This window comes from Trichosurus vulpecula, chromosome 2 (assembly GCF_011100635.1).
Source record: "Trichosurus vulpecula isolate mTriVul1 chromosome 2, mTriVul1.pri, whole genome shotgun sequence".
NCBI lineage: Eukaryota > Metazoa > Chordata > Mammalia > Diprotodontia > Phalangeridae > Trichosurus > Trichosurus vulpecula.
The window spans coordinates 7,058,573-7,082,578 of NC_050574.1; the positions used below are offsets into that span (position 1 = coordinate 7,058,573).

The 24,006-nt window shown below is 41.6% G+C and overlaps 1 protein-coding gene across 1 annotated transcript; it reads right to left on the bottom strand.

The window, feature by feature from the left end:
• Window positions 1-511: 511 nt before the first annotated feature.
• On the bottom strand, window positions 512-18,734 carry LOC118835850 (zinc finger protein 883-like). The gene is made up of 3 exons (XM_036743132.1): window positions 18,666-18,734; window positions 11,219-11,345; window positions 512-2,307 (listed from the first exon to the last, which is right to left on the bottom strand). The coding sequence occupies exons 1-3, from the start codon at window positions 18,696-18,698 to the stop codon at window positions 512-514; spliced, it is 1,956 nt and encodes a 651-aa protein (XP_036599027.1). The 5' UTR covers window positions 18,699-18,734.
• Window positions 18,735-24,006: the final 5,272 nt, after the last annotated feature.

Genomic DNA, 24,006 nt, shown 5'->3' on the forward strand with positions numbered 1-24,006 from the left:
AAAATCATGAAATTAAATCTATTAATAAGTAGCATATTGTAAAGTTACATTTTTGAACCAACTACTTATTCACTGGCTGATCACTATATTCACTCTAGAATATACTATTTGTGCTGATTGTCCACCTTATACAACATTCTACCAGCTTGCCTCCAGATCATTTCCTGTGGTTGGTGCTCCCTTCTACTTGCTCAATGAATTAAAGCTTTTCCATTCTTATTGGCAACCTTTACCCCAAAGCCCAATGCAGTGGTCAGATGTACCCCCCCTTCCTCTAGCCTACATACAGACCAGACCAAGTGGGGATTTTGAAAAGCTATCAAATAATTATTTGGATATAATTGAGAACCTATGTGCATGTGGTGAATTTTGCCTCCAACAACTATATGAAACGCATGGAAAGGTTAATGAATACTGTGGGAATTTGAATCAACATTGTCAAGGATTATTTTCACAAAAACACAATAACTATATAACTACATCCTGCCATAATATATGATGAATGAAGTTCCTAGGGTTTCTCCCCAGTGTGGATTTTGTGATGTGCAGCAAGACTGGAGCTCTTTGTGAAAGCCTTTCCACATTGATCACACGCATAAGGCTTCTCTCCAGTGTGGATTCTCTGATGTGCAACAAGATGAGAACTCTGTGTGAAAGCCTTTCCACACTGACTGCATATAAAAGGCTTCTCTCCAGTGTGGATTCTCTGATGTGCAGCAAGATGGTACCTCTGTTTGAAAGTCTTTCCACATTGATTACATTCAAATGGTTTCTCTCCAGTGTGGATTCTCTGATGTCTACTGAGATAGGTGCTACATGGGAAAGCCTTTCCACACTGATTACATACATAGGGCTTCTCTCCAGTGTGGATTCTGTGATGTGCAGCAAGATGGGAACTCTGTGTGAAAGCCTTTCCACATTGATTACATTCAAATGGTTTCTCTCCAGTGTGGATTCTCTGATGTTCAGCAAGATAGTACCTCTGTGTAAAAGCCTTTCCACATTGATTACATTTAAAATGTTTCTCTCCAGTGTGGCCTTTCTGATGCCTACTGAGATAGGTGCTATAGGAGAAAGCCATGCCACATTGATTACATACATAAGGTTTCTCTCCAGTGTGGACTCTCTGATGTGCAGCAAGATGGTACCTCCGTGTGAAAGTCTTTCCACACTGATTGCATTGAAAAGGCTTCTCTCCAGTGTGGATTCTCTGATGTCTACTGAGATATGTGCTACATGGGAAAGCCTTTCCACATTGGTTACATCTATAAGGCTTCTCTCCAGTATGGATTCTCTCATGTTCAGCAAGATGGCTCTTCTGCATGAAAGCCTTTCCACACTGATTACATTCAAAAGGTTTCTCTCCAGTGTGGATTCTCTGATGTCTACTGAGATAGGTGCTACATGGGAAAGCCTTTCCACATTGATTACATACATAAGGTTTCTCTCCAGTGTGGATTCTCTGATGTTCACGAAGATGGCTGTTCTGCATGAAAGCCTTTCCACATTGATTACATTCAAAAGGTTTCTCTCCAGTGTGGATTCTCTGATGTCTACTGAGATAGTAGCTGTATGGGAAAGCCATTCCACATTGATTACATACATAAGGCTTCTCTCCAGTATGTATTCTCTTATGTGTGACAAGACTGGAGCTGTGTGTGAAAGCCTTTCCACACCGATTACATTCAAATGGTTTCTCTCCAGTGTGGATTCTCTGATGTCTACTGAGATGGTAGTTATATGGGAAAGTCATTCCACATTGATTACATACATAAGGTTTCTCTCCAGTATGTATTCTCTTGTGTGTGACAAGACTGGAGCTGTGTGTGAAAGCCTTTCCACACTGATTACATGCAAATGGTTTCTCTCCAGTGTGGATTCTCTGATGTCTACTGAGATGGTAGTTATATGGGAAAGCCATTCCACATTGATTACATACATAAGGTTTCTCTCCAGTGTGGATTTTTTCATGTCTAGCAAGATGGCCTTTCTGTGTAAAAGAATTTCCATATTGATTCCATTCATAAGGCTTCTCTCCAATGTGGATTCCTTGATGTGCTTCCCATTCATTACATTCCTCAGGCTCTTTTTTAACAGGAATTTGTTGATGAGGAAAGGCCTCCCCACCTTCATTACTTACAAAAAGCATTTCCCCAGTACCACTTTTTTTATCTGCGTTGAGAATAAAGTCATGAATTTCTCTCAAACTGAAGTTCCAGGGACCACCACTCCTGTATCTTCGCGGGTCACACTCTTCCAAAAAAATTCCCAGCTTTCTAGTTATTTCATTTTCCTCGAACATGGTCTCTACATATGAAGAAAACAAACAATGAAACATATTTACAGAAAAAGATATACACACATAAATGTAATAGCAAAGGTTACTTCTGCAGATCTTCACCTTCCCATCACCAAACTAAATGCAACAAAATTCCAGGGATGTACTCTTGGAGCTTACACAGACCATATCACTGTAAGGAGAAGAGACAGAGAGGATGTGAGAATGACAAAGGGGATGGGCACCAACGAGTGCTGGACCCATCAGACCCTAAACATTCACCTTCAACAAAAGCAACAGCCCCAAGGCAAAGTCACTACCACAACATTTCACATCAACAACTAAGAATGATTCTCCATGGGACAACACTTCGTTGGTAACTTGGAGAGAAGGCTAAGCCAAAAGGTGGTTTTCAACATTCCAGCAGGAAAGTAGTAGCCAGCTTTCAGAGAGTTACTGCATGGCAGGGCTGTCCAAAATGTGGCCCACGGGCCACATGTCACCCACACTCAGTGCAATTTATGCAGCCTGCCTACAAGCATAGAAATTTACCTCTCAATAAAATGGCAAATCAAAACATATTGTCTGTTGTTTCAATAAAAACGTAAAGTTGGAGAGCCCTATTATACAACACCACATTAATTCATCTGGGACAGAATATAGAGTAAAATCTCAATTGGTTTTGATGAAAATGATGGAGAAATTCAAATGGTACTAAATAAAAAATGAGAACTCAGTGTACCTAACACTAGGTTACTTCATCCATCTCTAAGAAGGCTGTATTTAACTCCAGTAAATGTTAAATGCAAGCAAAGCTTAGAGACATTCAGGACTGCAGGCTCAGTAAGAAGGCAGATGGAATTCAACTTTATGCTGATTTTAGTAATCTAAAGCACTTTTATGATGCCCTGAAGGCTACGTGAATTTTCCTTCATTCTCCATTCTCATGACTTCAATTAAGTGAAGGAGAGCTGTGCAAAGTCCCCAACCTCACTTTCTCCTCCAGAGCCATTTCGGTCCAAGGGCCAGATATACACCAGACTAACAAAAGATGGCTGAGGACGTAGTGGAACACTTTGGACTTTTAAGCTAAGGTCTTTCCAGCACTCCACTTTGACTGAGGCAATGCTCATTCAGTCATTAGACCTGTTTAAGAAGCAAATCAAGGGATGGCCCATTTAATTTAAAAAAAAAAATTAATCACACTTTGATAGGAAGAACTCTGGGGTCACTAGCCTAAGGAGAAACAATTGCTATTTACATTCACTGAGACATCAGACCTCATACACCCCTACATCCCTAAAAAGAATGGTTTGGGGGCAGGGATCTATTGTTGGCCAACAAATACAAGACAGAGTGAATTGGGTTTAAGGTTCTTAATTGTCATCTGTCCTCTGGTTCTGGAAGAGGACCAGTATATCAGAAAGATAATGCCATGACTTGCAGTTGAATTAGATTTAAGAGATGGAAGGCTGTGCCACATCACCAGCCCAACTTTCTCCTCCAGAGACATCTGGGTCCAGGAGCCAGATAGCAAACAGGACAATTGGAGATGGCTAAGCCCCGCTAAAGGCTATTTATGGGCCAAAGACCTGTCCACCTATGGTACACCTGAACTACTCAGGGCTGATGGAGCCACATGGATCAGTGATAAGGACATGATCCTGGAGATTTGGGCTGAACACCTCCACAGCATTCTCAACAGACCATGTTAAAATCCTGCTGAAGCTACTGACCATCTACATCAGGTTGTACCCAATACTTCTCAAGTCATTCCCCAAATAATGGGCATGCCGACAGAGATCTCTAGATAAGGCTGGACTGTACTCACCTAGATAAGGCTGAATTGTACTCAAGGCCTATCCTATCATATATGAAAGCAAGGACAGGAATTTGATAGTTAAATTGGCACCCAACACTTATAAACACATAATTCTGACTTTCCTGATTGCAGAAGTAGGGAACCCTCTTTCAGAAGTGCTGGATAAGATTTTACAGTTAAGTGACTTAGGAGATTGGGGAAATGATAAATTTCGTGAAGAGAGAAGGTTAAAAGACAGCAGATTCAACGTTGGAATAAGAATGTCGGGCAAGAAAAGAAATGTTTACTGCTCTATTGAAAGCAGGGGTAGATTTTAGAAGAATAGACGGTATTTCAACTGAGGAGCTATACAAAATGTACCAAGACAAGGGGCTTAATAGCAAACAGAATAGAGAAGTAAGAATCGCCCCTACAAATCCTACATATCTTGAACCCTTGTATCTAACTGAGTCACACCTGTAAGGAGACTAAGGAATAGGCCAAGTCCCAGCTGAGATTGAAGAAACGCACAGACAGGATTACAGACCCCATATTAATCTGACTATATATTGGAAGAATGCATCAAATACTGTAACTAGGGCACTGATTGACACTGGGGAAGAGAATTCCCTTCTATACAGAAACCCTGACAAATTTAACCATGGAAAACTCCTATCACCATCACAAGACCAGGAGGAGCTGAAGTATGAGCCAGAAAAGTCAAACTCATGAAAAAAATTAGACAATGGTCTAAGAAAGAATATACTGTGGTCACTGTACCACTCCTGAATACATCATTGGAACAGGTATATTGAAAGGTATGACTCTAAATTTGCCTGAGGGGAGATCTCAATTTGCAGTAAGGAAGACAGGAATTAATAGTTTTGGTGGGAAAAGTAAAAATGGACCCAATCACTTTACATGCACCTTCCAAAATAATTCCTTTGAAGCAGCATTGTGTGCCAGGTGGGCAAGATGAAACTGTCAATACTATAAAGGAATATGTTGCAGCAGGAGTGTCAGTCGCTATGGCCACGTGATGGAATAATCCTGTATGGCTGGTACAAGAGTCACGTGGAAGGTGGAGAATGACAGTGGATTATAGACAATTGAGAAAAGTGACTCCACCCTTGTATGCTGCTGTTCCAGATACTGTTACCTTAACAGAAAAGATCCAGAAATATGATGGGACTTGGTACGCAGTAACTGATTTGGCCAATGCTTTCTTCACAATCCCAATAGACTCCAAACAGTGGGATCAGTTTGCTTTCATGTGGCAGGACCGCCATATGCTTTTACCTGACTGCCACAATGATATCTGCACAGCCCCACTATCTGTCATAGGATTGTAGCTGGACATTTGGATGAATTGAAATTATCTGGCATACAGCTTACCCACTACATAGATGATATCAGGATCCAGGGAGGAAATGCAAAAGAAGGGGAGAGGAGTTTGACACTTTTAATTGAGCTTATGGAATGCAAAGGATGGGAAATTAACCCTGCAAAGATTCAAGGGCCAGCTTAAAACATAAAGTACTGGGGTATACAATGGAATAAAGGACTGTGAGAAATTCTCCCACAAGCTTGACAGAAGACTCAAGATTTTCCTCTCCTTACCAATAGGAAGGAAGCCCAAAGGAGGTACCACATTCCATATTTGAAACCCTCATATAAAGTTACCAGGAAAAAATATGAATTTGATTGGGGACTTGAACAGAGTAAAGCTTTTGAAGAAGCCAAACATGCTATACAATTGGCTCTGGATTTATGGCCTATGCAAAGTGGACCAGTGGAATTACAAGTGACTGTAGAAGATGACTATGTGAATTGGAATTTAAGGTACAAACAACAAAGCCAAAGTGAACCCTGAGGATTTTGGTCAAGGAAGCTATCTTCATCTGGATTACAATAGACACCTTTTGAAAAGCAGTTGTTACCTACATATTGGGTTTTGCTAGAGATCTGAAGATCTTTCCCCACATATTAATAGGCCATGTGACCTGCTTACCTCACAGGAAGCCTAAGTCACATGTGGTGGGGGGAGCTTCCTGACAGGAAAAGGAAGTTATGGCACAGGAAATGCTGAAAGTGAGAGAGAGTGTGTGTGTGTGTGTGTGTGTGAGAGAGAGAGAGAGAGCGAGCAGTTATGTCTCCTAATGGCTGCCGTCGTGATAACTAGAGCTGAACAAGCTGACTTAGCTATACTGTGAGCTTGTGTTTGGGGAAGACCCCAGCACGGGGTCAGAGAAGTTTTGGGATAGTGAGGCTCCACGTTGTGATACTGTGTATGTTTTATTGCTCTGACAGATTGGATAAATGGCTTGTGGGATCTGGTCCTCTGGTGTCTGAATTAATGGTGTACTTCTTCTACCTTCTATGTGGAGAGTCTCATATACTTTGTAATACAGAACTACATAGGCATTTTGACAATGATCATCTACATTGTTATTACTGGCTTACTGATACAGATGTCTCCCTTTACGTAGAGATCATGTATCCATTTAGACTTTATTTTGGCAAACAGAATATGATATCAGTATCTTCCAAATTTCTGACAGACTACTTTCCAGCTTTTCCCCCAGTTTTCACCAAATCAGGGATTCTTATCACAAAATTCTATCTTGATGTTTTTCAAACACAAAGTTACTCTGTTCTACTCATCTGCCTTTCCCTCCCTCTCTGTCAGCACCAGACAGTTTTTTAAAAAAATTATTCTCATTAGTTTTTAAAAAAAAATTTTTAATTTCATTTTTAACTCATGGAATAAAATAAGCATTTCCATAACATGATGTAACAAAAAAAAAAACAAACAATAATTGCCCATGAAGTAGAGAATCAATTATGTATAAATTCCTATTCCTATAATAAAGTTATCATGTAAATTCCTTTCTTTTTCTTTTTTACCCTTCCTTCCTTCACCCTACAGATGGCTGCCATCAGATACAAACACGTATACATATGTAAAATCATTCCAAGCATACTTCTATTTGTCAGTTTTTTCTCTGGAAGCAAATTAGCATCTTCCTTCATATATCCTTTGTATTTTAGGGTGTTTATAAGAGTCAAAATGGCTTATTCACTCAAACTTGTTGTTAAAAGAATTTGCGGGCACCTAGGTGGCACAGTGAGTAGAGCCCTGGCCCTGGAGTCAGGAGGACCTGAGTTAAAATCTGGCCTCAGACACTTGGCACATGTACTAGCTGTGTGACCTTGGGCAAGTCACTTAACCTCAACTACCCTGCCAAAACAAAACAAAACAAAAAAAAAGATGAAAAGTATTTTGCTGTCACCGTATGTAACATTGTCTTGGTACTACTGCTTTCCCTCTTCACTATTTTGTGCAAGTCTATCCACGACTTTTCTAAAATCATGAAGTTCATCATTTCTTAGAGCATGGCAGTATTTCATCACAATCATCTATTACAACTTTGTCAGTCATTCCAAAATTGAAGGGCATCTAGTTCATTGCCACCACAAAAAGAGCTACTATAAATATTTTAAAACACATAGGGTCTTTACCTGTTTCCCTACTCATCTGTGGAAATACACCTAGTACTGGTATTGCTGGGTCAAAGGATATAGGCAGTTTAATAAGCCTTTGGGCATGACTCCACATTGACCTTGAAAATAGTTGGATGATTTCACAATTGCACCAATAATGAATTGCTACCCCAAATTTTCGACATCCCTTCCAACATTTGTCACTTGCCCTTTCAATCTTTTTAGCCAATCTGATAGGTATAAAATGACATCTTAAAATTGCTTTAATTCGCATTGCTCTACTCAATAATGATTTAGAGTATTTTCTTTCATATGACTATAAATTGCTTGGACTTCTCCATTGGAAAACTGCCTATCCAAATCCTCTGACCATTCATCAATCAGGGAACGACCTACAGAGTTTACAAAGATCTTTGTATATTTGAGACGAGAACTTTAACTGAGAAACCACACATAAAATTCCCCCGCCCCAATTCTCTACTCTCCTTCTGATCTTGGTTATATCGCTCTTATTTAGTTTAATGTAATCAAAATTCTCCATGTCACACCTCATTCTCTTCTATGTCTCTTGTTTATTAATAACTCGTTCACCTAGCCAATAAGTCTGATAGGTAACATGTTCCATGATCTTCAACTTTTCTTGGAATATCTCTTTCAGTCGAGACCATGTATCCATTTTGACTTTATTTTGATAAACTCAAATGGTGGTCTATGCCCAATTTCTACCACACTTCTTTCCAGCTTTCCTAACAATTTGCCCCAAATGAGGAATTCCTATTCCAAAATCTTAAGCATTTACACTTTTCAACTAGATAGTTACTCCATTTATTTGCTGCTGTAAATTGTACATCTGCTCTGTTCCACTAATCTACTTGTCTATTTCTTAACCAGTACCAGAGTTTTGATAATTCACTGCCTTATACTACAGTTTAAGATCACTGTTCTGCCTAATTTCTTTCCTTTACATTAATTTTCCTTGGTTCCTCTCATATTCTTGACCTTCTGTTCTTCCAAATGAATCTTGTTATTATTTTTTCTAACTCAATAAAATAAGGTTGTGGTAATTTCATTGGGATGGCGTTGAAGGCATAAATTAGTTTAGGTAATATTTTCATTCTTATTGTATTCACCCTACACCTCCATAAACAATTAATGTTTTACATTACAAATCCTTTCATTAAGGGGGTTTGTTCTCTTAAGTTTGGATTCAGTGAAAGGGACACACTTGAGGACCTTGATCTAGGGCAACATATGGCCTCAAGACCACAGATTCCCTACCCCTGGTCTAGTCTTATTTTAATAGGGTATCTCTTACTGTCTCTTCTTGCAGGGTTTTGCTGGTGATGCATAGGAATGCTGATCTTTTATGTGACTTTATATCATATCCTACTACTTTGATAAAAGAATTAATTGTTTCAACTAACTTTTCAGGTGAGTCTGGGATTTGCCATGCATATTGTCTTATCAGCCACAAAGAGATATTTTTATTGCCTCATTCCCTGGTCTGACTGTTTCTATTTCTTTTTCTTCTCTTATTGCTATTGTAGGATTTCCAATACAATACTGAATAATATTGGTGACAGTGGCCATCCTTGTTGACCATCAGATCTTACTCAGAAGCTTGCTAACTTCTCAACATTACAAGTAACTCTTGCAGACAAATTTTACGTAAGTACTTTTTATCAATTTAAGGAGAAATCCACTTTCCCCTATACTTCCAAGTGTTCCTAATAAAAATAAGTATTCTCTTTGGTGAAAAGCTTATTCTTCAGCTATTGATATATGCATATAATTTCTTATTTTTGTTATTGATATAACAGATCATGTGCATAATTTTCCTTACATTAAACCATCCCTGCATTCCTGGTATAAATACCAATTGGTCACAAATGTGGAATATTTGAAATATATTGTTGTAGTCTCCTAGCTAGTATCTTCTTTAGGATTTTGGCATCCAAATACATTAATGAAGGTGGTCTGTAATGTTCTTTTTTATTCTTCCTGATTTGAATGTCAGTATTTTGAATGTCAGTATCTATTTCATAAAAAGAGTTTGGTAGTTCCCCTTCTTTCCTGAATTTTCCATATCATTTATTTAATGCTAGAATTAGCTGACCTTTACATGTTTGGTAGAATTCCCTTGCAAATCCATCTGGTCCTGCTGCTTTATTCTTAAGCAGCTCATTTGAGGCCAGTTCAATTTCTTTTTCTAAAACAACATGATTTAGATATTTTATTTTTTTCTGTTAATTCTATGAGAATAAGGATCTAGCAGTACCTGTCCACTCCCATCTGCTTCCTGTCTCACTTTTTCCTTTCAGGACTTGTTAGTGTGTAATAACTTCTCCACTTTACCTCTCCCTACCCAATTTGATTTTTTAGAATCAATCCATCATATTCAACTGAGCTCACCTTTATAGTCAAACTACCCAAGTAATAACAGCATTCTTAAGGGTACTGATAACACTTTCACCCATAAAGTAAACAGTCTGACCTTACTGAGTGCCTCATAACGGATCTTTAACTTTTATCTTATGTTTCTCCTGGATCTTCCATGTCCAATTTTCCATTGAGTTCTGCTCTTTTACTCATAAATAGCTGAATGTCTTCATTAAGGGTCTTTTTTTTAAAATTCAGGATTATACTCAGCTACTTTTGGTTGCAACCCCACCTGCTGTGCTCTATGAAATATAATGTGCCAAGCCCTATGGTCTTTGAATGTAGAAACCTCTAGGTCCTGTGTTATCTTGATTGAAGCTCCACAGTATTTACATTATGATTTTCTTGATGCTTCTAGTATTTTCTCCTCAATTTGAAAGCTCTGAAACTTGGCTATAATGTTCCTGTAAGTTTTCATGTTGATACCTCTTTCAGGGGGTGAATGGTGAATTTCTTCCCATTTCTACTTTACATCTTGCTCTAGAACTGTGGGTAAATTTTCCGTAATAATGTCTTGAAATATTGTATCTACGTTCCTTTTTTCTTTTCCAATCATACCATTCAGGGTGTGTAACAATTCTCATATGGTGTCTCCTTGATCTATTCTCCATATCATTTGTTATTCTAATGAGATGGTTCACATTCTGTTCTACTTTTTCACTCTTTTGGTTTTTAGTATTTCTGGGTGTCACTAGTTTCCTCATCCCTAATTCTAGTTTTGAAGAAGTGATTTTCTTTCCTAACTTTTTGGATCTGTTTTTCTAATTAGCTGACTCTTTTCATAATTGTCTTGATTTCCTGGACTGCTCTTAGTTTTTTCCCTTAATTTTTCCTCAGTCCCTCATTTGATTGTTGAAGTCCTTTTGAAGTTCTTCCAAGAACTCTTTTTATGCTTCAGATCATATGAAATTTTTCTTTGAAGTAGGAGTTTTATTTTTTTTTTTTAACTTCACTTCCTTCCTCTAAGAATGAGCCCAGATCTTTATCTCCAGCTACCTGGCTGATGGTGAGTTATTTAACTTGAAAAGTTTACAAGCCAAGTACAAAGTGGATGGAGAACTGTTATACAAATACGACTGTGCATTCTATGCAGTTTTGGAAGCTGAGATGCAACAGAGTATGAATTGATTCTTTGCTGCTTGTGCAAATTTTGGCCTGACAACTAACACCAGCAAAAGAAAGGAAATGGTCCTTACCAAGGAACAGTAGATTCTGGATATTCTCTAGCAGGACCTCCTTGTACAGCGCTTTCTGAGACCGGTCCAAGAGGCACCACTCCTCCTCAGTGAAGTCCACAACCACATCCTTGAATGTCACCAACTCCTAAACCATCAAAATCACATGATTTAGAGCTGAAAGAGAGAGACTCCAGAATTCATCTAGTTCACCCCTCATCAACTCACAAGAGGAAACTGAAGCCCACAGAAGGGACTTGCCTACAACTCATAAAAACTTTATGAGTCAGAGCCAATATGAGAAACCAGTAATGAAGAGCTCAACTGACTATTAAGAGAAGCATTTTCTATTTGAAATGAGAATCATGATGGAATAATCAAAGCTGGGAAAAATGTGCTGCTATCTACAATGCTTAACACAATGCAATTAGGGAAAAGGCAAGTGATCCATCAGTGAGGTATAAGACTATGGGGAGGAGGGTCAAGCCAAATCGCTGAGTAAAAGCAAGGATTCCTCTGAGCTCTCCCCCCAAACCCTTCGAATATCCCTAAAAAGTGACTCTTAGAACATTGTAGAGCAGCAGAAGCTAAAAAGAGGCAGAATGAGGCAGATTTACAGCCTAAAACAATCTAGAAAATGAACAGGAAGGGTCTGTTGCACCAGGCTCAGAGAGGACAGCAGTCTAGCGGAGGCCCCAGCACCAGATAACAGGCAAAGCTGGAACAGGCTTCAGGGGACTGCATCACTACCAGCAGTGACAGTGTCCAGGCTTCTGAGCCCACAGATGCCAGAGGCTACACAGAAAGTCACTGAGAGGGGTCTCTAGGGACCGGGTAAGAGAGAAGAACAGTCCAGGGCAGGTTATACCAATACCGTCGGGCCCCAGCAAAGCAGGAACAGGCCTTGGGAGTGACTGTGGCAGCAGGAACAGCAGCAGCACCCGCTGCTCCAGGAACTATGAGCTCACAGTTGGAATGAAATATCCTGCAATACAGCAGGCAGCAGAAAGGTGAGGTGCACTAGGGGGATTAATGGGAAATGTCCCTCTTGCTGTGCCTTAAAAGGGGCCAGTAGAGGATGGGAGGTGTCACAGTAAGCCAGTAGCAAGCCTCACCTCACCAAACCAGAGGGAGATCCTTACCTTCAGGGTGGTGGAGCAGGCAAGAGCCAAAACCAGGCACACATCAGCCACCAGCAACAGCTCCAGCTCAGTACCAGGTAAACTATCAGATCACTACAGCCTCCAGCTGCTAGCACCTGAGGCCTCAGCACACAAAATCAGTAACCAGGCCCCTAGCCCCCAGCACAAGAAGACTGGGACAGTGCCCCCTGTGCCCCAAGAGCAGAGATCAACTTTAAAAGCCAGTAAAAAAAAAAGGAAAAAAACATGAACAACATGTAACAACAACAACAACAAAAAAAAACCAACAACAACCAGAGAAAACTATCTTGGTGAGAGGGAAGATCAAAACACAAATTTAGGAGAGAACAATATTGACAATAAACCTACATGTGAAACCTCAAAGGGGTATATGAACTGGTCTCAAGGCCAAAAAGCCTTCTTGGGAGACCTCAAGAAGGATTTTAAAAGTCAAGTAAGAGAGGCAGAAGAAAACCTGAACAATTCCTTTTAAAATACAATTGACAAAATGGGACAAAAAGGACATTGAAGAAAACTACCCCTTAAAAGGGACAACTGGCCAAATGGAATAGCAACTACTTAAAAACTAACTGGAGAAAACAATTCATTATAAATTAGAATTGGTCAAGTGGGAACTAATGACTCTATCAGACATCAAGAATCAGTCAAAACAAAATCAAAAGAATGAAAAAAATGGAAGAAACTGTAAAATATCTCATTGGAAAAACAACTGACCTGGAAAATAGATCCAGAAGAGATAATTTAAGAATTCTTGGTCTACCTAAAGCTATGATCAAAAAAAAAAAGGAAAAAGAAAAAGCCTGGATAGCACCTTTCAAGAAATCATCAAGGAAAGCTGCCCTGAGGTCCTAAAAACAGAGGGTAAAACAGACATCCAAAGAATCCACCAATCACCTCCTGAAAGAGATCCCAAGTTGAAAACCCCAATGAATATTGTACCCAATGCCAGAAATAACAGGTGAAGGAGAAAATACTGCAAAAGCAGCCAGAAAGAAATAATTCAAATACCAAGGAACAACAGTCAGGATTTCACAGCCCCTTCTAGGTTCTACATTAAAATATCAGAGAGCTTGGAATATGATATTCCATAAGGCAAAGAAGCTTGGATTATAACCAAGGATGAACTAAACAGAAAAATTAAACATAATCTATCAGGGGAGGATATGGACATTCACTGAAATAGGGGACTACTAGACTTTTGCCGATGAAAACACCAGAGCTCAATGGAAAATACGATATTCAAGGACAAGACTGAAGAGAGACATAAAAAGGCAAACAGGAAAGGAAAGGAAAAAAACCATGTTATTCAATAAGGGATGTTTATATTCCTACATGGGAAGACGATACACATACCTCTTGAGAACTGTATCTTTATTAAGACATATAGAAATGATATACATATACACAGGGAGTTGGTTTAAGCTGACTTTGATGTGATGATAAAAAACCCAATGAAGGGGTGAAAAGAGACTGTAATGGGAGAAGGGGAAAGGAAGAGACAGAAAAGGGTAAATGGAAATCAGATGATGAGGCAGGAATACCTATTACCATAAAGGGAAAGAAAGGAGAGAGATGAGCACTCTTTGAACCTTACTCTCATCAGATTTGGTGCAAGGAGAGAATAACATACTCACTTAGGTACAGAAATCTAACTTGCCCTATAGAGGCAGTAGGAGGGGAAAGGGGAAAGAAGGGAGGGAAGAAGTAGTAAGGGTAAAGGGAAAGAAATGGGAGGGGGAGTGATAGAAGAGAGGGCAGATTGAAGGAAGTGGTGGTCCAAAGCAGAAGTCCAGTGAGGAGGGAAAGGGAGAAAGGAGAAAGAAAAGCATAAAGGGGGGGGGGGGGAACGGGACGGGATGGGACGACAATGGGATGGAGAGAAAGCCTCAGATAGTAATCATAATTACGAATGTGAATGGGATGAAGTCTCCCATAAAATGGAAGGGGATAGCAGAATAGATTAAAAACCATAATCCTTCCCAAAAGCAAAAATAGATCTGACTAAAAGAGATGAGGAAGGAAACTCCATCCTCTTAAAAGGCAACAAAAACAAAGAAAAAATATCATTACTACACAAATATGCACCCAGTGGCACAGTACAACAGCAATGTTGCTAGCAGATGCCGTGGGGGTGTAAGACCAAAAACACCAGCACACAGGAGGGCTGCTTAGCACAGGTTCTTTGACCCGTTTTTCCCAGAAAAGCAACTTTAAGGGGTAACAATCTCACTTTAATCAAACATACATATATCACTCATTTAGTTCAGGGAGAAAAGGCAGCACCCTGAACTTCAGAACAAATACAAACAGAAATTATAAACAGAGACAATATAAACAGATCAAACACACAATTAGCAACAGACTGGCCTCTAGCTGTCTACAAAAAAATGACATAGTTACCAGAGAGAGAGTCACCAACATTTGGGTTTTCAAAGCTGAGTGTGGGGTCGGAGTGGGGGGGAGGGGCTTGCTCCCTAATGGAGGCTACCCAGAGTCTCATCAGGTCAAATCACAGGGCACTCTTCCAGTGAGTGACAGCCCTAAAGCAAATACTAACTTCCCAGTATAAATACCCTTCTTAAGGACCAAAGGCTTCACACCCAATCAGCAAAAGGGTGTGGGCCTGCGGCTTCCCACCTAGAATCAAGGGCACTTGATTACTTTAGCATTCTAAAAGAGAAAAGAGTTACCATAACATATAGCATGTACATTCTTAGAGGAGATGGTAAGGGAGTTATAGGAGGAAATAGAGAACAAAACTATACTGGGGGGACCTCAATGTCCCCCTCTCAGAAATAGATGCATCTAACCATAAAATGAACAGAAAAGAAGTTAAGGAAGAGAATAGAATTTTTGAAAAGTTAGATATGGTAGACCTCTGGAGAAAACTGAATGGGAATACAAAGCAATATACTTTCCCTCAGCAGTACATGGCACCTAGACAAAAACTGACCATATTCTAAGGCATAAAACCATCACAATCCAAGGCAGAAAGGAAAACATATGAAATGCATCCTTCTCAGAACATGATGGAATAAAAATTACATGTAATAAAGGGCCATGGAAAGAGAATAAAAATGAATTGGAAACTAAATAATCTAATCCTAAAGAATGAGTGGGTCAAACAACAAAGCACAGAAACAACCAAAAACTTCATACAAGAGAACGACAACATAGCAAAATTTAAGGGACATGGGAAAAGCAATTCTTAGCAGAAGGTTAGTATCTCTAATGCTTCCGTGAATAAAATACAGAAAGAGGAAGTCAATGAACTGGGCATGCAACCACAAAAGCTAGAAAAAGAACACGCTAAAAATCCACAATGAAACACCAAATTAGAAATAATGAAAACCACAGGTAAGATTAATAAAATTAAAATTAAGAAAGCTTGTGTTGCAACAATTTGGCTGGCAGCTGCTGTGTGGAGTGAAAGACCAACACAAGACCAACAACAAGAATGCTGCCAACACAGGTACTTTTGATCAGCTTTACTAAGGAAAGGAACGTTAAGAGGTTAACAATCTTACTTTAACACAACATATACATATAAACTCACTTAGTTCAAGAGGAAAAGCCAACAACCTGAACTTGAGCAAATACAGACAAGTTACAAACATACACAATATAAACAGACCAGATCACAATTCACAGTTACCAAAAACCATCAACATCTGGGTTGATGAGCTGGGAGGCTCTTACAACAGCTGCCTAGAGTCCCACACCAACATTCCTCCAGGAGTGAGGGCCTCAAGCAAACAACTCTGTTCTCTCTTTTTATACAGTCTTTGGACATCATCAAAAGTCATCTGAGCTACCAGAACTTAGATCGGCTCTGGTCTTAGCAACTCCCCTTAGCGCCCTGGGGGCTTCAAGCCTCTTTCAAACTAGTTTCCTCAGCAGCCTGGGGCTTTGCACATAGTAGTAAAAGGGCATGGACCTGGGGTTCAGCATCTAGTAAGACTCAATCAAAGACAATTAATTTAGCATTCTAAAGCAGTAAAAAAAGTCCCAACTTAATAATATTACAGCTATTAAACTAGTAAATAAAACTAAGAGCTAGTTTTATGGAAAAACCAATAAAATAGATGAACCTTTGGCTAATTTGGTTAAAAAAACACCACATTATCAATATCAAAAATGAAAAGGGTGAATTCACCACCAATGAAGAGGAAATTAAAACAATACTTAGGAACTATTTTGCCCAACTCTAGGCCAGTAATAGAAAAGTTAGCTTTAGGAATAAGAGAAGAAAAAGAAATTGAAAGAATTAGAATAGGCAAAGAAGAAACTAAGTTATCACTTTTTGCAGATGATATGATGATATACTTAGAGAATCCTAGAGAATCAAGTAAAAAACTACTTGAAATAATAAAAAACTTTAGCAAAGTTTTTTTTTTACCAAAACCAAACAGCAAGAGATAAAAAGAGAAATTCCATTTAAAGTTGCTGTAGACATTATAAAATATTCGGGAGACTGCCTATCAAAACAAACCCAGAACTATAGGAACACAATTACAAAACACTTTTCACACGATTGAAGTCAGATCCAAATAATTGGAAAAGTATCAGTTGCTCATGGGTAGGCCGTGCTAATATAATAAAGATGATAATTCTGCTGAAGTTAATTTATTTATTCAGTGCCATACCAATCAAACTACCAAAAATTATTTTATAGAGCTAGAAAAAATAATAACAAAATTCATCTGGAAGAACAAAAGGTCCAGACTATCAAGAAATGCTAGGGAAGGTAGCCTAGCCATACCAGATATTAAATTGTATTATAAAGCAGCCATTATCAAAACTACTTAGTACTGGCTAAGAAATAGAGGGGAAGATTTGTGGAATAGGTTAGGTACACAAGACAAAATAGTCAATGGCTTCAGGGATGAGAACTTATTATTGGACAAAAACTGCTGGGAAAAATGCAAAAATAGTGTGGCAGAAACTGGGCATAGAGCAACATCTTACACTGTTTACCAAAAGAAATTCCAAATGGGTACATCACTTAGATTTAAAGCCTGATGCGATAAGCAAAGTAGCAGAGCAAGGAACAGTTTACCTGTCAGAATTTATGATGACACAAGATGACACAAGACATAGAGAACATTACCAAATGCAAAATGGATAATTTTAATTACATTAAATTGAAAAGGTTTTGCACAAACAAAAGCAACACAACCAAGATTAGGAGGAAAGGAGAAAGACGGAAAACAATTTGAATGGTAAGTATTTCTGATAAAGGACTCCTTTCTAAAACATATAGAGAAAGAACCGAGGCAGATTTTTTAGGAATATAAATCATTCGCCAATTGATAAATGGTCAAAGGTTATAAGCATGCAGTTTTCAGAGCAAGAAATTAAAATTTAAAAGCTAAAATACAGCCATATGGAAAAATGCTCTAAATCACTATTGATTAGAGAAATGCAAATCAAACCAACTCTGAGGTACCACATCACATCTATCAAACTGGCTAACATGACAAAACATGAAAATTCTAAATGTTGGAGCTGTTGGAAAATTGGAACACTACCAGTATCACCTCCAGGACTGTATCCCAAAGATATCAGACAAATGGGAAAAGGACTCACATGTACAAAAATATTTACAGCAGCTCCTTTGGTGGTGGCCAAGAACTGAAAATTGAGGGGATGCCTATCAACTGGGGAATGGCTGAACAAGTTGTAGTGGATGAATGTAATGCACTAATATAGTGCTAGAAGAAATGGTGAGCAGGTGGACTTCAGAAAAACCTGGAAAGACTTATATGAACTGATGCTGAGCCAACAGAGTAGAACCAGGAGAACACTGGACACAGTAACAGACACATTGTGAGATGACTGACTTTTACGAGACCTAGCTCTTCTCAGCAATGAAGGACCAGAAACAACTCCAAAAGACTCATGATGGAAAATGCCATCCACACCCAGAGAAAGAAAAATGGAGCCTGAAAGTAGACTGAAGTCTATTAGCTGCTGTCTTTTCTTTCTGCCTCGCAGTCTTTCTTTTGTTTTCTTTCTCATGGTTCCTCCCAATCATTCCAAATCTTCTATACAACAAGACTAAGGTGAAAATATGTTTAATATGAATGTATATATAGAGAGAGAGAGAGACCTAAGAAATGGGAAAAGAGAGGGATTCAAGAGAGAGCTGGGAAGGCTTGTGTGGCCTGAGGCAGGAGGACAATTTCTGCTCTGCTGACAGCACTGCAGAGGACTACCTACATCTAACAGGGTAAAGCTTGCTTGCCTCTCTTGGATTCCAGGTTTGCTGATGCTGGTGAGGTCTATGGATATATTGCACTCACCTGGGATGGATGTTTCTGGGTCCCAGGGGCCATTCCCTCTGGTTCTAGGCTCTCTCCTAGGAAAAGCCTTTGGGCTCTGCAAGGTGACCTAGGCAGGGAGAAGAATCTCAGAGTGGGACAGACATCGTCTCTGTCTTCTCTTCCTAGGGTAGATGCTGAACTGCCTAGAATGACAGAGGGTGAGCTCTCATAAGGGTTACAGAGGCCCTGCTCTGTCCTCAGGGGAGAGACTCCACCTCAGGAAGCGGGCAACAGGGTGGGTCAGGCTGGAAGAGGGCTTGGTCTGAGCACCAAGAGGACTTGCTACCCTCTCTAACTCCTTCCCTTTGACCTTATGCCCCTCCTCCATCCTCCTGGAGAGACCCAGGAGGCAGGAGAGGCCTGGGATCCTAGATGGGTTAAGACCGGTGAGAACCTCAATGACCCCAGACCCGGAGTTCTGCCTCCACCTGATACTATGTGTGTGACATGAATATTGGGAGGCTGGGACCCAATGGTACAACTGCGGATGGCACCCTAGGACCTGTAGGATGTGACAGGGAGCCTGGACAAGTATAGAAGGTGCAACCCTCAAAGCCAGGACTTGAATGGAGGTCTGTTCTGGGCAAACCTGGAGGAAAATCACCAAGAGGTCACAGGAAGAGCCCCACTGAAAAGGGAAGCCAGCAAAAGCTGGGGTGAGGGGATGGACTCTTATTCAGACGTACCTGGTACCAGCATGGCTTTTGCTTAAGCCTATTCTGGGTGGGCCCTCCTAATCCCAGGAGTCCTGGCCTGCCCTCCCCTGAGTCTAGTGAAATGACCCCTCTTTTTCCTCCACTCCCTAGCTTCCAAAGTTCCCCACAGGAAGAGAATTCCACTAGGGCTAACACCCACCAGGCTGGTCCTCTCTCAACTCCCCTCCACCCCCTCTCTCCCTCTCTTCCTGAGCCTGCTCTCAGACTCCAACTTTTCTCAGCAGAATCTCCTGGTCTCCCAGCTCTGCCCCTGCCACACTTGTCTTCTTTCCCATAAGGATATGACTGACAGGGTGCTTGTGCTTGGACCTCAGTTTTAAAAATCACATTTCTCCCTAGTACAAGGACACTATGCCTAACAGTGACTGATGAGTGGGCCCCAGTAAGACAAACTACCATTCCCCATCACAATAACAAGCTGAATTCTGAACACAATCTCTTACAAAAACAAGATTATCTTATAACCCCAGAATCATCATGTATTGATTTCCAAAGTTAGCATACAGACTCAATGCAGAGGTCAAGCTATAGACATCAACTCTCCCTGGGAGTGGGGGGGGGGGGAGTTTGCCAATATTTCCCTTTTCACCCCTCAAAACCCAAGTTCAAATGGGAAGGGGAGAGGTGCAAAAAACAGGAAGTTGGCCCTGGGATACAAAGATGGCAGGAAATTAGGAAGGAGGCCAGAGAAGGACTGATGGGGGATGGTTGATGAGGGTGGGGGAGCTAAATACTTCAACTCAGGATCCTCAAGGTCCTTCTGGCATTTCCCTCTCCAGCTCCTTTTGCAGATGAGGAAACTGAGGTAAACAGGGTTAAGTGACTTGCCCAGGGTCACACAACTAGCAAGTGGTCTGCCACTAGATTTGAACTCAGGAAGGTGAGCTGCACACCAGGGGCTCTATCTAACTTCTCCATCAACTTGCCCAGCTGAAAAGCAGACCTGAGTTCAAATTTCACCAAGACACTGACACGTTCATTCTAAGCAAGTCACTTGTCCCTCCGCTATAATAATATAGCTTCGTCATATAAACCAAGGCTTATGCCCAGAATCCAAGGGATAGTATGTCATCTAAACCAACCCCTTAATTCCTCAAACTGGAAAATGAGGCCATAAGATTGAATACAAGTGTGCTGCAGACTTCTCTACCCTTCTCTTATTATTTCCCACTCCAGGAACAGGCTCCACTCACTGGCCTTTCTGCCCCTTCCCCCTCCTCACACCCCAGACAAACAGAAAACTATCCCTAAGCTCTGCTGCCTCCAGCCCAGAAGGCTCTCCCCTCCTCCCCTTAATATCAGCATCAGTCTGGATTGCACTCAAATCCTCCCTTCTGCAGGCCTGCCCTGGATTCTTCCTCCATCCCCAGCTGCTAATGCCTTCCTCTCAGAGATCAACTTCCTTATGTCTCCTCTCTCTACAGGCTTCAGCTATGGAATTCTTCATTTGTTATGAATGGAGAGTCACGATCAAAGTCAGGAAGACCAGGGTCCAAGCCCTGCCTCAGACCAGGCTGTCAGAGATACCTTCAACAAGTCACTGAGAAGAGACTAATGACCTGGAATATTTCCAAGGTCCAGGCCAGGTCTGATATTCAGAGGTCTGGGATCATCTCCCAGGAGACAGGGCACTTCAACCACAGAGATCTCCCAGTATTCATACACTATGTGGCAACCCCCATGTCATTCTATTAAAAGGGAAACTCCACAAGGGCAAAGGACTGTTTTTGTTTTTCTCTCTCCAGGAATTAACTGGCAGAGACTAAAACTTTGTAAGAGATGTGGAAGGAGGAAGAGATCTGTGGGACTGCTGACCAGATACAAAAGGAAAAACTCAGGGCTGGGGGAGTAGAGGGGACTACGGGAGAGCTTAGGACTTGAGCCAGAAAAATTCTGGGGAGAACCATTAGCATTCTCTTGCCTCAGCAGATCCCCAGCAAAGACTAGAAAAGAGGCATCATTTGTATTTTGCAGATGAAAATAAAGAGACCAGATGGGATCTGGGCTTCCAAGACTTGGGAGAACTGGGGTGAATGTTGGAGGAGCCCAAGGAATACCTGGGGGTCCTCAATGGCGTGAGCCCCAAGCCCCTCCTGGTCTATCCAAGATTAAGAGAAGGGGTGGAGGAGAGAAGGGGGGATGGGTGAGAGGGGGCAGGAAGGAAGGCCCAGAAAAATGAGGGAGGGGAAAGGGGAATTCCAGAATGTAGGAGTGGTGTTGCCAGCAGGAAATGAAACAAAAACAAATGTTAATCCAAGTGCATAGAGGAAGGGTCAGAGGTAGGAGAAGGGGGGATAACCCAGTCCCCACACTCTCATTCCATCTGCAGTCTGGGGCTCAGCAATCAAAAGGGAGTGGGATTTTCAGGAAAGGGTTTCCAAAGGCCAGTGCCTGTCATCACATAAGCTAATGGGGGCAGATCTGAGCTCTTGCCCTAGAGTCTATAGCACCTACTGCAAGTCCTGGCATATATTAATGAAGAGCTGAATAAATGACTTTTCATTCATTCATTCACTCACTGAGAGAGGTAAGAAGAATTTGAGAACCAAGTTCCAGTTCCCCAGTCATTGAAGAGGTAGCCACAGATTCCCTGGGGACCCCAGTCCCTGTCCACTGGGCACACAGAATTAAAGCTGAGCTGGGGCAGAAAAGAGTCACAGCATCAAGGCTCCTAGTTCTTAGATGAAGAAGGAACCTCAGAGATCACCAACTTCCATGTCCCATCCACCCCCCCCCCCCAGCCAATAAGGCTGAGAAGGCCAATCAATCAATAAATATCAATTAAGCAGTGGGACAGGGTGTCTGGTCTGGAGTCAGACTTAAGTTCACATTCCAACCTTAGACATTAGCTCTGTGACCCTGGGTAAGCCACTTAACCGTATTTGCCTCGGTTTCCCCATTTGTAAAAAGGAGCTGGAGGAGATGGCAAATCACACTAGTATTTTTTCTAAGAAGTCCCCAAAACTAGTCCCAAAGACTCAAACACAATTAAAATGTATAAAACTGCACCAAAAATGCACCTACCATGTTCCAGGTACTGTGCTAAGGTCAACAAGCAATCTTCAAACATAGGCCAGTGCTGGGAGGAAGGGAGGAGGGGATTTTATGTTTGTTCATTTAAAGATTCTATGACAGGATGAGGAGGAGGCCAGAGACTGTCCTTGAGAGAAGGGCAGAGCAGAGGTGAGGAGAATGAAAAGACCCCACAGGAATTTTATTAGCCTGGGGAGACTGGAGCAGGGGAGAAAGTTGGTGGTTGGAGTAGGATTCTCCCAATTGAGCCTGGGCCCCAGCATGGACTGGGGTGCCGTCCAAGGGAGGAGAGTAGCAGGGAACCAGGAAGCTGAGGGGGAACAGAGAAGGTTTCCTAGGCTGGAGTCCACTTTTCAAAGTTCTCAAAAGGACTCAGGGCTAGAGCCAGGAGGGGCCTCAGAGCTCCAGGCCCTCATTCTGCCTGGAGGAACAAGGCTCAGAATGATCCATGACTGGCCCAGGGTCACAGCAGAATTAAGGAACAGCCTGGATTCCAGCCTGGGTCATATACATTTACACCAGCAGGGAATTCCAAGATTATTTTCTGACATCCTTCCAACTCTAACAGTGTGTGTGTGTGTTTTCTGAGCTGATCTCCAGATCACAGGAATGCATATGTGTGTATACATATATATATATATATATATATATATACACACACACACGTATATGTATGTATATATCTGAAACCTGAAAGGGGCTGAGTTCGAGGTCACCAAGTCCAGCCCCCTCATTGGACAGAGGAGAACAGTGAGGCTCAGGGACTTAGCAGCCAAGGCTAAGTGCAGGGAGCCTGGAGTCAGTCAGACCCAAGAGAATCCTCCCTCTGACCTGTCCTGGCTAAGACTCTGGGAAAGCCACTGCCCCTCTCAGCCTCAGTCCCCTCATCTGTGAAATGGAGATAACGGCCCCTATCTGGCAGTGACAGCGTGCCTGGACCCCAGTTCCAGGATCACCTTTCTCCCCAGCCTCACGACACAGCCCAACGACACTGCGCTCAGTCCAACACTCCTCTCTCCCGCTGGCACAGCGGCCGCGTCCCTGGACGATGGATTCCTTGGCACCGGGTCCTACAGGGGCTTAGCGCTCACTGAACCGTCTCCATCAACGGCCTCCCTCGGTCCAGGCACGCTGGACTCAGACACGCGTACACTCCCCGCGTTCATCTCTAACCGGACACTGACCCGCAGCCTGGGCATTTCCCGGGAAGCCCTGACTCTTACCGACGTTTCAGCCCTAAACCCCCACCTCCCCGCCCCCCAAACGCCCACCCCAGCTCTTTCCCACGGAACTCCGGGGAAAACGCCTGCGCAGTAGATACCAAAGTGCTGTTCCTTTAAGCACTGACCACGCCCTAAGCCCGCCCCAATCCCCTCGTTAGCATATTTGGCGGGTGTTTCGCTCCAGTTTGTCGGTAGAAACCCTAACTGTGCCCTCTGAGGCTGCACGTGCCCTCAGACTCTTGCCCGTTAAAGGCGGAAAGACAAATCTCTGCACCCACTTATACAACGCCTGAGTCCGCCAATTCATTCTACTCGACCCTGTCCGGGAACTCCGGTTTGGGGTTCCTG

What these genes read in the sequence shown, in the direction of transcription:
- LOC118835850 (XM_036743132.1), bottom strand. Translation starts at nt 18,698, where the DNA reads ATGGCCCCTGGGACCCAGAAACATCCATCCCAG. An exon ending in CCCAGAAACATCCATCCCAG is followed by an intron (nt 11,346 to 18,665) that starts GTGAGTGCAATA and finishes TTGATGGTTTAG; the next exon opens with GAGTTGGTGACATTCAAGGA. An exon ending in CCAGAATCTACTGTTCCTTG is followed by an intron (nt 2,308 to 11,218) that starts GTAAGGACCATT and finishes CTTCATATGTAG; the next exon opens with AGACCATGTTCGAGGAAAAT.